The 17,796-nt window shown below is 40.2% G+C and overlaps 1 protein-coding gene across 1 annotated transcript in view; it reads left to right on the forward strand.

Annotated features, from left to right (window-relative positions):
- PIWIL4 (piwi like RNA-mediated gene silencing 4) overlaps positions 1-15,637 on the forward strand; it is a 44,298-nt gene extending 28,661 nt beyond the window's left edge. Inside the window, exons 13-21 of the mRNA XM_033119164.1 lie at positions 1,706-1,890; positions 3,961-4,033; positions 7,717-7,917; positions 8,910-9,013; positions 10,755-10,825; positions 12,187-12,340; positions 14,004-14,129; positions 14,245-14,392; positions 15,080-15,637. Coding sequence (XP_032975055.1) covers positions 1,706-1,890; positions 3,961-4,033; positions 7,717-7,917; positions 8,910-9,013; positions 10,755-10,825; positions 12,187-12,340; positions 14,004-14,129; positions 14,245-14,392; positions 15,080-15,196 — 1,179 coding nt within the window. The 3' untranslated portion in view covers positions 15,197-15,637. The remainder of the gene's footprint in view (positions 1-1,705; positions 1,891-3,960; positions 4,034-7,716; positions 7,918-8,909; positions 9,014-10,754; positions 10,826-12,186; positions 12,341-14,003; positions 14,130-14,244; positions 14,393-15,079) is intronic.
- Positions 15,638-17,796: the final 2,159 nt, after the last annotated feature.

The raw sequence follows: 17,796 nt of genomic DNA on the forward strand, positions 1-17,796 counted from the left end.
TTCTTTTTGATAATCCAAAACCCTTATTGGAGAAGCTGAGGAAAAACTGCTTTTTAAAAACAAAACAAAACAAAACAAAACATTTGGTGAAGTGTGAAAAGGTAGGCCCCAATTAGGATTTTGGTCAGGAGTCAGTCAAGAGAAGCTGAGTTTTAGTTCCACATATAAAACAGGATACAAATATTTAAAATGACCGGTGTCTTCATCTCTGTAAGTAAAGTCGTATTTGTCAGAGCTTTTTTTTTTTTTGCATTTTTTGGTATGAAAACAAGTCTCCATAGGAGAAGGGGACAATAAATGGAAGAACCGGCCCCCTGGAGTTTGTGGTGGATGGTTGGAGGTAACTGTGTCATCGGCTTCTCAACCAATTCAGCTTTTCTGATACTGGGTTCTAGGAACTGAGTAAACTGAATGTTCACAGGGCTCAGAGTGGGCCTTGAGCATTTCACCTGGGTCTCCTGCCAGCCCGTCACAGGTAGGAGTGCAGGTGAGAGCGCCATGGCTCTCGCCATACTGGCTGTAATGGGAAGGAACGAACCTGGGCTCCAGGTAGAACCTTTCATGGAGGGCTGCCCTTCCCCTTCGTTCTCAGGCTGAGGTCTCCTTCTGCAGCTGAGTCCCCGCCTGGCCACCTAACGGCATCTTGAGGATGGCTGGTTGTGGAGTGCTTGGTAGAAAGTGTCCTGATGTCAATGTCAAGAATATCAGCATTCTAAACTGTCACTGCTACCAACTGCCTCCATAATCTCTCTCAGCCACAGCTTTGGAGTCTATACAACAAAGGGGTTACATTGCTTCTTAAACATTAATGTGTAGATGAATTACCTGGGAACTTCTTTTTTTTTTTCTGGTTTTTTTTTTTTAATTCCAATGCAGATTCTCATTCAGTGGGTCTGAGAGTAGGCCCAGGAATCTGCATTTCTCACAAGCTCTCAGGAGGTAGTTATACTGCCACAAAACAACACTTGGCGTAATAAAGGATTAGATTACAGGGTGGTCCTCTTAAAGTCTAACGGTGGTGAGCTCTTCCCAGCTCACCACAACGAGGACATTTCCATTGAATTCTAATCCATGGATATAAGCAGGCTAGTGACCAGTGTAAAATCTCCCCTCTTTCGTGCAGGGAGCTTGTTTTTCCTGGTCACCTGGGAACCTTCCAAGAGCGATAAAGGAGCTTGTATCTTGGCCACATCTTTGCTCCTAGACGCAGCTACTCCTAGTGTAATGTATATTCTTAACTGCCCTTAGGGTTTGTTAGTTTTAGTATGATGACCTGGAGTATCAGTGATCAGCATTTTCTATTTGAGACATCTAGCTGCCTAGAGCAAAGACACCAAACTGGACAGCCTGCTTGCCTGAGCATTCGTAATAAAGGTCAGCGATTCTTAGAGCTGGAAGGGAACCTAGAGATCTTCGAACCAGACACCTTTCTTTGCACACGGTGGATGCCCATGAAGTAAAGCGACTTACTTGTCCAAGGACCAGCAGCCAGGGAGCAGCTGATTTGGGATGATGCTCAGATGCCTCCACTCCCAGGAAACACGTGTGTTCTGTAGATGTGTTTACATCAGTGTCTCGAGTCTGTGAATAGCAAACTGTACTGAATAGCTCTCGTACGACACGTGGATCATCTTCACCTTGTCTTCTTTCAGTTGCTTTCTGAATACATGTTTTCAACCCTTTCACTATTATTATTTTTTCTCAGTGTCAACCAGCATCTGCTGCTGATTGGTCCAAGGATATGCGAACTTGGAAGATTTTAAGTACACAATCTCTGAATAAATGGTTGATTATATGTAGTGACAGAGCCGAAAATGTGACTGAGAACTTTTTGAGCTGCTTGAGAAGAGTTGGAAATTCCATGGGATTTAATGTGGACTGCCCCAAAATGTGAGAATGCACCGAAAATCATCCCAACTTTTTTAAATATATTAATTTGGTTTGGTTCAAAGCTAGGAAATAAGGGCTGAGGTAGCTACAAAAGCTTCTTTATCGCAGTAAATTTTTCTAATATAAAGTGCCAAGAAAATAGATATAAGTAGATAAATGATTTCACACAGTTAAATATATTTTGTTGTTTTTTTGTAAAATTTTGTTTTCATAGTTGTTTAGGCAATAGTCTTATTACCTCAAAGTTAGTACTAGTTAGGACATAAATCCTTAATAAATCCATATATTACCTCCTCAACTTTTTAAAAAATTCTTTCGTAGCAGTTATTTATGAAACAACATCAAAAAGGATATTAAGAAAAGTTGCATTTCCTGACTTATTTGATAGATTAGATGCTTTAAAATTTATTGTAAAAATAGATTTGAAATAAGCTTTTCTGATTCTGTTACTATACCTTGAAATTAGTCATTTAGATAGTTTTCTGAAAAAACAAAGGTCATTATTCATTTTGTTTTTCAACATGTATTGAAAATCTGCTATATGCTAAACACTGTAATTGCTGGGGATGAGAAAGATAAGTAAGTGGCTTTCAGGTTAGTAGGGGATTCATACATACAGGTTAGTAGGGGATTCATACATACACATTCACACTCAAAATTGAATATTGTTTTGCTTTAGAAAAGCTGTAAAGTTGATCATGCCTTCTTTTATTGAGCTTGATATGCTCAGCAAGAAGCAGTGGATACTTCTTTTTCTTTATTATGGTGGAGGTACAAATGTCCTCACTGGCAGGGTGGGCAGTTATTCTTGAAACACATGGTTAGTAATTAATTATATCAGCAGTGCAAGCATTGTAGAAAACCACAGATAGTTCCAAAGTCTCATTTTACACTGTAGTTTAGAATTCTCCTCTTATCAAATCTGTTAACAAATCGCCTGGTTTGAGTTTCACCTGCTCTAATTTCTCTTAACCTATGAGCTAATAAAGCAAGACAAGATTATTGAAAGAAGCCATAGTCAGCAGACCCTGGGCTGGTGTCTTTCTCACACCAGTTCCAAAACAAGCTCGTGTCTATATTCTGTTCCTGGCCTGTGTTATTTGAAAACCCGTATTTTATTCCATCCTTTGTCTTTCCCATGAAGTATCCATTTACCTGTTAGATTTATATGCGTAGTTTCTCCCATCTGACACATTTGCCTGATGAGTTTAGAAGGACTAAACAGTAAAATAGCAGTTGGGTCTGCATGCAAGAGATGGAATTGGAAAAGTCAGAAGCATTTAGTTGTTTAAACAGAGCTGGAAGCCTTCCAGCAGCTCATTTGGAATCAGCAAGCAGGAGACAGAGGTCCTGCCCCCTGCTGGGCAAGTTTTAGAAGGCCACTGGGCATTGGGACAATCCAGTCATATACACATGTGTGAGAGGCTGATTCCACATAAAGAAAGTGGATTTATAAATTCCTCTGTGTGGGAATTATTTCTGTAGCCTCTGGCCCCTGACATAATGTAAGCACAGAACAGATAATTGCTAAGTACTTGCTGACTGATCGATTAAGGCTAAATATTCCAGTCTCCAAACAAGCAGCCACTTGGGGGGAAAAATCTTTTAGTCTGAATCATACAGATTAGTTGAATATCTTGGTCTTATTAATCTGATGATTTTTGAGACATTCATTTTAAAGTGCCCCTGGAGATTAAGTATTAGAGAAATCTTAATCCCAGTTTGACTTGAACCCTGTTTCAGATACTTGATTATTGAGACTTGTGATTTCAAAAGTTCACTTTCAACCCCATTTTGAACAACATAATTGTTAATTGTATACAATTGAGAAATTTTTATTTTCTACCAAACTACTTTTAAGCTAATAAAAATGATTATTAAACATTGCTGGCATATCTTATAGTGGGAGAAACAATTTTCGGCTCAAAATGTTGTCAATTTTCTCAGTGATTTTTTTCCCCCTCAAATTGCTAGTATGGTATAAAAATCCATTTTTATTATTTTTAACTCCGTATGTTGTATGCTACTAAGAAGGATTGTATATCTTCAAAATTAAATCTTTTTATGTAGCATAAAAGTACAAGAAACCCCAGCTGCATTTCTTAGCGCCATACAGAAACATTTCGATCCTGCTGTTCAGTTGGTAAGTATGGATACTTTTGGTGTTTTCATGTGTAGTTTTAATTTTTTTTTTTGTTCTATCTAACAGTCTTGAAAGAATCTGAACATATTCTCAGATATGTTTGCAAATTGTTGTACATTTCCTTAAGCACACAAGCAAGTATTAATCTTAGTATTTTCATCAATAGCTTATTTCTCTGTCATATTTCTAATAATCATTTTCAAACTCTGTTGTTACCCCCGTATCAGCCTCTTCAATGTCTACATATTTTCCAACTTGTTGGGAGGGTCATCACTTACTTAAGATTTAAGATAATTGGCTTCCATCTTATCCTATAAATGTTGGGGCACCCAGCATTCTCACCAGTGTTTCAGGGGATTCTTGCAGGATTTATATTTTCCATATCACCTGTGGCCCCATGTGTTCTACTTCCTCTGAATTCTCGCTCTCCTCTGTGTTTCATCTTTTGTGAGTGCCATTTCCTCCTGCATTCCATCACCTTGTGGGACAGCCACAATTGACTCATTTCCCAGAGTATCTGTGGGGGGGGAGGGGGGTCGGTGGGGGGTGGAATGTGAGGCTGACTTGCAGAAGGTTTGTGTCCAAGGTATGATTACCTCACACCCTGACATTCCAGACAAGTTAAAATTGACGTCTTTTTTTTTTTTTTTTAATCTCTCAACCGTTCCTATTTCTTGGAAGTGTTCACTCTTCTTTGAGGCCTCAGCCTCATACTATATGGCAGTGCTTTTCCTGTCCCATCTCCTCGTCTTACCTCTTTAGCTCATTCATTCCAACTCCCAACATTCCTGTTATATCTCATGCAAAGAAGTTTAGCCCTTTATTTCTCTTTTAGTCGGACACACACACACACACACAATGGTCCATAAAGATGTGTTATATTAAACAAAGGGAATTCTCACCCTAAGAGTATTTATTTTTCACTTAAAAAAATAAAATCAAACTTACAGAAAAATTGCAAGAATAGTACAAAGAATTCCTATGTACTCTTCACCCAGATTCCCCCATGGTTGACATTTTATCATATTTGCTTTATCATTTTATATCTATCATCTATTGTTATATCTATATCTATCATCTATCTTTTTCCTGAACCATTTGAAAATAAGTTACAGACATGATGCCCCATTATCCTTGAATATTTTAATACGTATTTCCTGCAAACAAGTTCACTCTCCAGCAACCATAGGACCCATCAAAATCAGGACACAGTACGACCAGCTAATCCACAGACTTCATGAATATTTGTCCCAAAAACATCCTTTCTAGTAAAAGGATCTAATGTGTCTGTCTCTGTAGTCTCTCTTTGAATCTGGAATGGTTCCGTAGTCTTTTCTTGACTTAAATGACCTTCCAATTTTGAAGAGTATAGACCAGTTATTTTATATAATTTCCCTCAATTTGGGTTTGATGATTAAATTCAGGTCATGTACTTCTGGCAGGATTACTAAAGCAAATGTTTTTATTGCATCCTATCTTGGGGTACCCGTCAATTAAGGAGGTATCTGTCAAGTTTCTTCACTGCAAAGTTACTTTTTCTCTTTGTAATTAATTAGTTTTAATTTTTTAGTAGGGATATACTTTGAGACTTTGCAAATGTCCCTGTTTCTCATCAAATGTTTATGCATTAGTTTTAGAATCCATTGATAATTCCTGTCTGAATTCATTATTACTTTGATGGTTGCCAAATGGTAGATTCTTAATTCCATACTTCCCTCTACATTTATTAGGTGGCATTAGATGACAAGAGCAGTTCTCTTCTCCCCATTTCTTTGTTCATTTATTTTATCAATATGGATTCATGGATCCCTATTTTATTTACTAACTTATAGTCCATTACTATTATTATTTATTTTGCTGCCCAAATTGTCCCTTTTTTTGCCAGTGGGAGCCTTATTCAAACTGGCTTCTGTGTCTCTTTGACATGTCCCCATATTTCACGAACTGCTTCCTTATTGTCTGGCACAATAAGACATTCCAGGTTAATCTTGAAGTTTTGCTGCCCAGTTCTGGAAGATATTTCTCCAATGAGCCCTGATTCCTTTGGGTAAAGAACAGTATTTAGGAACAAAGATCTGGGCATTGGATATGCTCATTTGCTACTGGGGTTCAGGCTTTCTCAATGTGCAAAGCTAGAAAATGTATATATGTGCCTACATACACATACTCATATATATATATAAAACGCACAATTACATCTATTTTGTTACTAGGTGTATCTATGTATATATTAAAAACGTGTTCATACCACTAGTTCCAATCCAATACCACAGGAAAACATTCCCCCTTTCCATTTTTGTACCCCCACTTCTCTGATAGTGAGAAACATGGCTACTGTCATTCTGCACATATGTACTTACTCATCCATCCCTGCTGTAACCAGTCTCACTGGGCTCCCACCTTCTTTTGACTCTGGCCCCATTGGTCCACTCTTGTTCTCCCACCTAACTTGTGTGCCCCAAACACATATGATGGAAGGAAGAAAGAGCCCTAAGAGAATTTTGCTGACAATTTAAAAATATTTTCCCCTAATTTATATCATTAAGGGCTAAATAATTTTAGCCCTTGACAGTATTTTGTCAGTTCTATTGGTGATAAAAAATAAAAATCACTTTTTAAATGTTCTTTTGCTAATCATGATAGTGCTTATCTTTTCTATAATTTGGGGGTTTTGAAGGCAGAGAATATAAGATAGAAAGGGGATACAAATAGGCCAGGAGAGACCCTTCTCTGAGGGAAAAATACCTGATAAGATGTAGGGGCAGTGACAGAAATGGGTGGAATTTAAAATACCAGAGGATCTGAAGCTTCTTTCTCCTTATTTTCCCTCCTCCCAAATCCTTACTCTCAAGTCCCAGTAAACAAAAAAATTGTTGTTGGTTTTTTTGTTTGTTTGTTTGTTTAAATTTTGGTTGTCCAGTCAGTACCTATTGGGAAAAAGACCACAGTGTAAGCTAATTCTTCACTTGGCTTATCAGTGGGTGAAGTTGGGGATGGAGCAGAGGGGATAAGAGCTGGAGAACCACAGAAAAGGATCATGGCAAAGAAGGGAGAGGTAGCTAGAGAAAGAGCTAGGTTAGAAGGGGACTGGAGGACAGTAACAGAATCAAATCAGTAGAGAAATGAGGGGGAAAGGAAAGCAAGGGAGATGGGTAAGATTAGAGTGGGACTTGCGGAGTGAATGGCTGATGAGAAGGCATTTCAAATGGCCTTAACTGTCAGTGGTTTAAAGGCTATTTAAAAGTTCAAAGGCCTGTAGACGCGTTCGTATCTGCTTCTTGGAAACTTAAGGGCAAAAGATGTTTGGAAAATCCATGTATTCATTATTTTTTTTTTCAGTTTTCTGTTTTATTTTTTTATACTTTATTTATTTTGATATTCAATATTATTTTATATTTCAGGTGTACAGCATAGTGCCTAGACATTTGTATAATTTAATAAGTGATCCCCTGACTAGCCTAGTACCCATCTGACACTATGCATAGTTACTACCATATGATTGACCATATTCTCTATGCTTTACTTTACATCCCCATGGCTACTGTGTAACAACCAATTTGTATTTCTTAATCCCTTCATCTTTTTTAATCCCTAAACCCCCCTCCCATTTTTTAAAAACTCTTTCTAATCATAACTAGATTAACTTTTTTTCCTCCTGTGTGTTTGTGTGTTTTTTCTCTCAGGTAATGTGTATTCTGCCTTCTAATCAGCAGAACTACTATGATTCCATTAAGAAATATTTGAGCTCTGACTGTCCAGTCCCAAGCCAGTGTGTGCTTGTTCGGACCTTGAATAAACAGGGAATGATGATGAGTGTCGCCACCAAGATTGCCATGCAAATGACCTGTAAACTCGGAGGCGAGCTGTGGGCTGTCGAGATCCCTGTGAGGAATCTGTCATGCTTTTCCTTTCAGTAATCAATCAGTTAATTAATTTTAAACATTAAAGTAAAGTAGGAGATATTTTTACATAATCTTAGAGGTATTTGATTTGTTTGTTTGTTGGGCTTGTTTGTAGTTCGTTCTGGGTGCTGACGTTACACAAGCCCACCATGAGGGTATGCAGAGGAAAATGAGGCGTGGTCCCTGTCCTCAAGGAGCTTCAGTTAAGCCGATAACAGAATATTTCATGAAAGAGAATCTAGTTTGACATAGGCTTGGAAGGCCTTATTTGGAGCCCCCCCCCAACCACTATTTAAAATCTGTGCTCCGTGGCCTCTGCCTTTACCTGCTTTCAGAAGGTGCTAACTCTCAGAGTAGCTTTGCATCCTGCATGGGGCTTCCCCAGACCTTGGGGAACTGGCAAAGCTTATGATCCAAAGCTCCACACTTTAGTGGGAACTGAGAAAATCCTCTTCTTTCCTGAACTATGGCCACTGTGGGAGAAGCGAGGGGACAAGAAGTGAGGGAATGTTGCCCGTTCCCTTGTGTTTCCATAAACAGGGTGTATGAGGTTACCCCAGTCTGCCCCTCCTGGAGGAGCGATAGAGCCAAGTGAGGATTCCTTAGACATCTGAAGAACGGGGAATGAAATTCAGATTCCTTCAGCCCAGGGGCAAGGGATAAATGGACTGACCACTTTCCCAGAATCTCTTGAGCCACTGATGGTCTTTGGCCACCTCCACAAAGGATGGTGGCTGTTTTGGACTATAGTGAGTCTCCTACGCAAAGTATGCACCATATTCTCTCCTCTGTCGTTAAATCTGTTTGGTTTCTGGTTTAATAATCTTCCTCACCTGGACATTGATCTTCCTGGCACATAGCTTAACCTGAATAATTAAATAACAAGGGTCAGTTTCCTAAAAACTTCATATTAAATCATTGTTTGGGGAAATAGTATCTCCTCCCATTAAATCACAAAAAATTTAATTTTACAGTTAAAGTCCCTGATGGTAGTTGGTATTGATGTCTGTAAAGATGCATTCAACAAGGGAATGGCGGTGGTTGGATTTGTGGCCAGCATTAACCCCAGAATCACCAGGTACTTTTAAAATTACCCTTACATATCCTTCCATTATTTGCCTACTAATTGTGGTTTAACTGTATAGCAAGGAATAGTTTGTAGTCACTCATTTTTAAAATATGAAGATTTATGGTCATAAACTATACTTGCATATGTAAATGTGATTGATAATATTGGAATAATAGGTAGCCTCATTAAAAAACTATTTTTATACATACATTAGGACAATCTACTGCCAGTCATATTCCAAAAGTGATGGCCATGTAGAAATTCTTGTGCATTTCTTTTCTGAGCATGTGCTCTGTGGTATGCACTGTACTAGGAACTTGACATACATTCTGTCAAGCAGTTGAGAAGCAGATTGCCTGCGTGTGTATCCTGACCTGTCACTTGTTCTGTGTAAATGCTCGATACATGCTTGTTATTATTTTATTATCCTTAATGCTCCCAGATACTTGATGTGGTGGTTGTTCACACAACCATTAAAAAATAGGTAGAGGAGCAGCCAGATGGCCCAGTTGGTAGAGCGTGAGCTCTCAGCAACAGTGTTGCGGGTTCAATTCCCACATGGGATGGTGGGCTGTGGCCCCTGCAACTGAGATTGAAAATGGCAACTGGACTTAGAGCTGAGCTGCACCCTCCACAACTAGATTGAAGGGCAGTGACTTGGAGCTGATGGGCCTTGGAAAAACCCACTGTTCCCCAACATTCCCCAATTAAAAAAAAAAAAAATGAAGGAAGAAAAAAAAACATAGGCAGGCTTAGGGATGACACCTCAAACATGGACCCAATGCTTATTAAATTGTACTTCTTAGAAATGTTTCAATATTTGTTGCTAAACAATGTTTTGAGGCTGTAGGAATTATTTGCAAAAAAAATTTTTCCCTAGCCTTAAGCTGTTTGATTTACTCCATTAAATTTGTGGTCAGGCATATATTTGGGATTGTGGGAAACAGGAAAAGTAGCAGCATGCCTCCGGCTTAATTCCAGGTTGTATGAGGTTTCTACCGTGTGTGTCACTTCCTTGAGCAGATAAAGGACTTCCAGCGAGTTAGCAGCGTTCCTCGTTGCATCATATTGTTGCAGATAGTATTTTGAGAGCTATAATAATGTTGACTCATACTTACCACGAAGTCATGACCTTCATTTTCTAAGTGCTTTTAATTAATTAATGACTTGAGCAAGAGAACTAGCTTCTGAAATCTAAATAAGTTTATCATGTTAAGATTTTAAATCCAAAAGGCTCATTTATAGACGTGGAAGTTTATGCATGAGAAATCTTTGCACATACTGAGAATAGAAGACACACCGCTAAACTAATAAATTCCTTTATAATAATAACATACCGGCCTCTATTAGTGCTTGTTATGTGCCAAGTACTGCGCTAAGGACTTCACATATAGTATCTAATTTAATTTTTACAGCAACCCTATGAGGTAGTAACTACATTACCATGTTGGAAATTTCCTTCGTACAGATGAAGCTTAAGTTCACACAGCAAAGTCACAGCTAATGAGTATACCGCCAGGATCTGTACCCAGATGTGTCTGATGCCAGCACAATGCTTTAGTTTCTCTTTATCATAAGTTTTATTTTGTGGGTGGGGGGAGCTTTTTAATACAGTTGTGATGCTATAGCATACACAAAAGTATGGACATTGATTTTTACTCATAATATCTATTTCTTAATTTAATCCTAATACGTGTTTATAGTAGAAATTTTGAAGTTGAACTTTACTTTTGTTCTTTGCTTCCTTTAGGTGGTTTTCCCGCTGTATCCTTCAGAAGACAACAACTGATGTTGCAGATTGCTTAAAAGTTTTCATGATCGGTACTAAAAACACAGCAATGAGGGAGGGCTCCAAAGACTATTCCTTCAGACCCAAAGTCCACATGCCAGACCAGATAGGAGAAAGCAAACTCTCCAGGCCTGCCTGAGTCAACTGGCAGTCAGTCGGAAACCCCAAAGCCGTGTCCTGATTCAGGCTACCAGCCCAACTGTAGAATTTACAGTCTGTGTGTGATAAACAGAAAGCCAGGAGGAGGGAGAGTTTGTAGCTGCTGGTGGTTTTTGCAAGTAGTTTGAAGGCCAAAAGAAACCTACCCTAGAGGAACAAGGATCATGACTTAGCAGTGTTAGGTTTAGAAAGAGGAGAGAAGTCTTTGGGATGGGATAGGGATGCTGGCAGATACAGTGTGGCATAGCAGGAGAAGATGAAGAAGATGCAGGTGACGAACATGCCCTCTCTACAGTGGGATGCGGTGGGAAGAGGGGCCTGGGGTTCCCACCCCCTCCCCAGCCCTGGCCCGGATCTGGCTTTGCCATCCCTTCGTGTGCTTCTGCATCTCCCTCCCTTCCCTGACCTGCATTTTTCCATCTGTAAATTTTGGGGGATTGTAAATATTTTCTTTCCTGAAAAAGTGAATTTGGTGGTATGTGTTGGTAATGGACTTACATATGTGATCATCTTCTATTGAACTAAATTGCATTTCCTGGACGGGAAACTCTTTTAAAGCAATTGTACAACATAGATACGTGAAGTGAGTTATTGTATCATATTACTTTCCCCTTACCAAAACCTGTTTTTTTGTTGTTCTTGTTGTTTTAGTAGTTATGAGAAGTTTCTGTTGGGTAGGAGTTACTGTCTGGGCTTTTGCTGTTTAGGCAATTTCCAGTTAGAGTGGATGGGTGTGTTCTCAGAGTTCATATTGTCTGAGACTTGGAATCTAATTGGGTGAATTCATGTGAAAAGATGCATTGAGAGCAGCAGCCAAGTCCTCTCCTTACGTTGTCATATTTATGTTCATTAGAGAAGAAAATGAGATAAAATTATCCAGTCTCTATTTATTGAGAGGATTTAAAGAAACTAAATTAGTATTAATTTGCTTTTGGGAGAAGAAATTAAATTGGTATGAATTTGGTTTGGGAACGTGTACACATGTACGCATGAATTAAATGCATGAATTGCATGAATTACATTTTAATTTATTGCATAAATATTAGCAGAGATGCAGAGATGTTCTCTAAAGTTATCCATTTTTATATTATTGCCAATACAACCCAAATTAGGTATTACCCTCTTTCACCGTGGTCTGAAGTAGCTGACTTATGTAAGTTGAAAGATATGGGGATTTTATTATTTGTTGGCATCAGACAAGTCATTCTTTTCTTACTAACACCAAATTCTGCAGGAGCACTCAACAAATGGTACAAGCACAATCATGGCTTGCCAGCACGGGTCATTGTGTATCGTGATGGCGTAGGGGATGGCCAGCTCAAAACACTTGTTGAATACGAAGTTCCACAGCTGCTGAGCAGTGTGACAGAAGCAAGTTCAAATGTCAGGTATTAAATTTGTGTTCTTTCTCTGCACTCCCAATTATTATAGCACATTCATAGTAACTATTAAAATTAATAAATGCCAACATATCTTTTTTTTTCCATGCAGTTAAGTTTTGCTCTGTTTCTGTACAATTTGAGTACAGCTGGATAGATTGATTTCCCCTATATTGGAAGGTAGTTGGGATGGTCTTACGTTAGTAGCCTGGGTGGTGTGAGCTTTGGGGACCCTTGGTGGGAGCACTTGGAAGAAGGCAGGTGACATCCTCCAGAGCAGCTGACACTGAGATTCAGCAGGAAGCCTGCGGGGGCTGCTGGCAGGTGAAGACGCTTTGTACATAGTCACATACCATGGGAGAAAACAAGCTATAGTTTCAAATTCAAGACTCAAATCCACACAGCGCTGGAGCCTCTGAAATGCAGGCACTGATGTGCAGCTTAGGTCTGTGGAAGGTGCTGAAAAGCACTGTGTGAGTGCTGTGAATGCTGGCTGCATGTGGAAATCAGACCACCTTAAACACCAGTGCGGCACCTGGCTCCACGTCACATTTCTAGATTCGATGTTTCGGTACAACATTTTCCTTTGATTACATCAAGTGGCAAGTGCAAGAAAAATATTAGAGCTGGAAAATGGAGGAGGATGATAATCTTCACTTGGTTTCTTAAAAGATTCCGAAAGCATCTTCTTTCAAGCCGTGCACAGTGGTCTGTCTGTAGAGTTAAACCACCATCACCACCATCAACCAAGTGCTGCAGCCAGGAGCCACAGGACGTTGAGCCGTGACCTCAGCAGTGACTGTTAGAGAGGAGGCAGAGCATAATAGCTTGAGGCAATACCACCTTCAGTTGCATCCAAACTGTCACAGCCAAGATATCTCATTCCCCATTGACCTCAAGTGAATGTATCTATTCAGAATCACAAGTATGCAATTTAGGGATAGCTGACAGTGACGACGAGTTAGTTTTCTTACACAATAACATCACCTTTAAAAGTCTCAGTATTGAAAATATTTATAACATTTTTAATGCAATGAAAATGCTTAACGTGAAATTTCATGGTGACTCCTTGCATCCCAGAGGTTCCTTCCATGATGGATTGGCCTTGGCTTTACCAAATGCTGACTTTAACACTTGGCCATTCAGCATTTGGCCCAAATGTATATTTGGTCAGTCTGCTCATCGTACCAGATGTGTGTTTTGCAGGATTCAGAAGCGGTGATTTAAGAAGTAAGTGGGACTTGTGGTTCTTCCTTTGCTATCCAGAAATTGAGAGGAAGAGTAAAGGTGAAAATAGAGGGACTATTCTTGTCTCCATGGATGATTCTGGAAAATCTTTCTTTAGAAGTGCAAATTGAAGTTCATTGCCCTATCAACCTTCCTCCCCGTCCCCTGTAAATGACATAAACTGGCCATGTGACTGGACCGACACACTTTTGCAACAAATAAGGACAATCCCTAATTTAAAAAAATTGTGTGTATCTCTAGGGGAGGACAGATTAGGTGATTTTTATTTTCTTCATTTTTGCAGTCATTTTCTAATGAATTTATTTATTCCATCAAAATATTACCAGAGAGAGAGAGAGAGAGAGAGAAATGGAAAGCTGCATGGCTTGATTTCAGTTCTCTCTGTCTTGTTTTTGTTTTTTGTTTTTTGTCTTTCTCTTCCCAGCTCCAAACTGTCAGTGATTGTGGTCAGGAAGAAGTGCATGCCACGATTCTTTACAGAGGTGAACCGCACTGTTCAGAATCCGCCACTTGGCACTGTGGTCGACTCTGAAGCAACGCGTCCTGAATGGTAAGTATTGTTAGAAAGCTTATTTTCAATAAGACATTCACAGTGTGTGGTGTTCATGTTTGCCCCTATTCTGTTTGCTTTCTTTCTCACATTCATTCCATTTTTTCCCCCTCAGCTATGACTTTTACTTGATCAGCCAGGCCGCTTGCCGGGGAACTGTTAATCCGACGTACTATAATGTCATCTATGATGACAATGGCTTGAAGCCCGACCACATGCAAAGACTTACATTCAAATTATGCCACCTGTACTACAACTGGCCGGTGAGTGACAGCTGTTTACTTATGTGAGTACTACTACTCTATCTAGGTTCCTACCCAGGAATTGTCACCCAATTCACCTTCGTATCCCTACACCTACCACAATGTCTGACTTTTCACAAAGGATGAATGAATGAATGAATGACTTCTTGAGTCCATAGTGGGAGAAACCCAGTCTGTCATAGCAACAAAATAGCAATAACTATTATAATACATTAGTATTTATAATTGTCAGAGGACTTCATTATATACATTATCTTATGTAAGACTGGGAGGAAATTACGATACTGTGATTTCCACATTACACTTGAGGAAGTCAAAGCCACCTCAGATGTCTGGTGGGAAAGTAACGGGTGTGGCTCTGTCTGTGTTCCTCTGCACGAGGCCAAGAGCTGCTGTCAAAGTCCAAGGCCAAGATTTGCTCTGAGCCCCGCGGAACATTAAGTGGTAGGAAATGTAGATCCCGGCTTGGAAACCATGAAGCCAGACTGGCCCTCCACCCCATTCTGCCCAGTCAGCCTAAGTTCCCAATGAGCAAAGGTACGCTTTGTTGGTTGAGGCTAGTTATTGTTTACTCACAAACATACTCTATTGTATATGTAACTAGTACATGAAACGTCTCATGGGAAATAATCACTTAGAAGAACAAGTTATCCTCTTAATTTCCATCAATACTTTTTTCCTCCTCAGGGCTTAATCAGTATCCCAGCACCGTGTCAGTATGCCCACAAGCTGACCTTCCTGGTGGCACAAAGCATTCATAAAGAACCAAGTTTGGAATTAGCCAATTCTCTCTTCTACCTGTGATGACACGACCCATTGGCACCGCTAGATGTGGAATCGAGGAGTAGTCAGTATACTTTGTGCAAATCTGCCGTCAGTTCTCAATCGAGGCCGTGACTGGGGAAAGGAGATTAAGCTTAGTTTTAACTTCTGGAAGAAAAACACAGAACAAAATAACTTAATCTGAAAAGATTCAAAAGAAATGTATGTTGTGTTATTTTAGAGTTACATGCTTAGGGTAAGTTCTTATTGTGATACACGGAATTAAAATTTACCGTCACCTGTAAGTAATTCCACAAAGCTAAATAGCCTCTAAGAAAATAAATGTTTGCATGATGCTTTACACTTGATCTTAGCCAAAAGGCTGAGAAGCAATTGCATGATGTTTGATGGTAAGTAAATGGGGTCTAATTCTCACCCTAAATTTTACAAAAGTTTTCTTAAATAATGGCATAGAGCATTTTTGTAGAGTGGTTTAAATAGTTATTAGAAAATAAAGAAAATTTAGTAATGTGTTGTCATTTGAATTTCACTTGAAGTTACAAGTGCATCTCATTTTGTACGTGTCTTCAGCAAAGAGTGTTACCCACTAGACCACATCACAATCACTCTGAGTTATATTTCTAAAACTGAACGTATCCCTTGCTTTCTTCATGGTACTTGATTTCACTTCATAAAAACTACTCTCATTGATGACCCTACTTCATACTGCACTGAGAAAATACTCCATCAGAAGAGAACTTGCACAGGCTCCCGTTCCATCTACCCACCTAAGGGCATCTTATGCTCATGGACCGTGCCCTTCACCTCGCCATCATAAACAAACCATGTCTGTGCTCTATGGAAGGCTCTCCACCTCTGCACTAAACCCCATGCCTTCTGACCTATGAAAGACGCCCCTCTAGCACTTCTTTCCTCTTCTTTCTGCATCGTCAATTTTCCCCTCACACCAGATCATTCCCATCGGCTTGATAAGTAGACTGTTATTTCTCCCATCTTACTAAAGAAACTATTTCCCCCTCCAGCCACCACTCCCATTTCTTCCTCCTCTTTACAGAAAAATTTCTCAAAAGAGTAGTCTGTGTTTGATGTATCAAATACTCCAATCAGAATTGAACAACCAGGGCCGGGCCGGTGGCTCAGGTGTTTGGAGCGCCGTGCTCCTAATGCATGAGGTCGCAGGTTCGATTCCCACATGGGCCAGTGAGCTGCACCCTCTACAGCTAAGATTGTGAACAATGGCTTTCCCAGGAGCTGGGCTGCCGTGAGCAGCTGGAGGTCGGCGTTCCGCTGCCTCACCCGTGGGGAGTGCCAGGCTCATAATACCAGCAGGGAGCTGTGTTCTACACAACTAGACGAAGAAACGATGGCTTGAACCGGAGTTGGGGGGAGAGGGGAGACGGAAGAAGGGAAAAAACAAAAAAGAATTTAACAACCACTACATCAGAATTGCTTTTGTTGAGGTCAGTGATGACCTCTGCTTTGCTGAATTTGATTATCAAGTCTAGGTCCTCAACTTACCTAACATTACAGCATGTGACCCAGTTGGTCACTTCCTACATCCTGAGACACTCTGATCTCTAGGATAACACACTCTCCCGGTTTCTCTCCTACTGCATCAGCCACTCATTCCCAGGCTCCTTTGCTGGTTTCTCCTCATCTCATCATTTTTACCTGAGATGCCCCAGAAATGAGAATATGGCTACATGCAAAAACTGTTTCGATGAAGGAAACATCAGTTCTAGATTCTCACGGGAAATATTACGCGGAAGGCTGCAGTGAAGGGGAGTTAGAGAGCCGAAGGTTCAGAGGGGAAAGGAAAAGCAGACACCAATGCAGAGCTCATAGAAGATGGCACTGAAAACATTCTCCAATGTGAGAGTTTTTCCAGGCCTGGTGACGTGGTCCATTTCAGTAATAATGATAACCGTTTGTGTAGTATGAGGGTGGAGAGGGTTATTACTTTCCAGGCACAGTGCCAAACACATTACTTTCACATTTAATCCACGTGGCACTATAATGACCATTTTACAGATGATAAAACTGGATTAAAGATGCCATGTGACTCACCAATGTTTATAACATTAATAAATTGTGGAGTTAGAACTTGTCCTTGGGTGTGTTTGACTCCAAAACCTGTGAGATGAACCACAGGACTCTACTGCCTTAACAAGGTATGCTAAGGTACAATAAGATTTTTAAACTGCTTCCTTGAGTTAGATGAGGGAGTGTGTGGGGACAGAGCCAGGAGTGCAGTTTCCAGGCTCTTGAACTCACGTGGAAAAGTGCTGGCTCAGGTAGTTAATGGCCATCAACTGTGATTGGATGGCCATCAGCTGTGGCTAGTTGGCCGTCAGCTGTAACCAGTGAGCCATTGGCCACTAATATAACTGCTGTGGCTACGCTAGAAGAAAATAGGGTCTAGCAAGAAGACGGTGGCTGAACTAGCAAACGCGGATTGCAGAGAGGCGGATGCCGCCAGCGAGAATATAATGGTATGACTCCCCTATCTATGGCTCCATGGCTGTTCCTGTTTGGCCTCACCATGGCTGGTGTTCTTATGTGGGGAGCACGGGAGCTGAGACCCTGCAAGCCGCCCCGCACGACACATGGCGCAGTGAGCA

This window comes from Rhinolophus ferrumequinum, chromosome 11 (assembly GCF_004115265.2).
Source record: "Rhinolophus ferrumequinum isolate MPI-CBG mRhiFer1 chromosome 11, mRhiFer1_v1.p, whole genome shotgun sequence".
NCBI classification, from domain to species: domain Eukaryota; kingdom Metazoa; phylum Chordata; class Mammalia; order Chiroptera; family Rhinolophidae; genus Rhinolophus; species Rhinolophus ferrumequinum.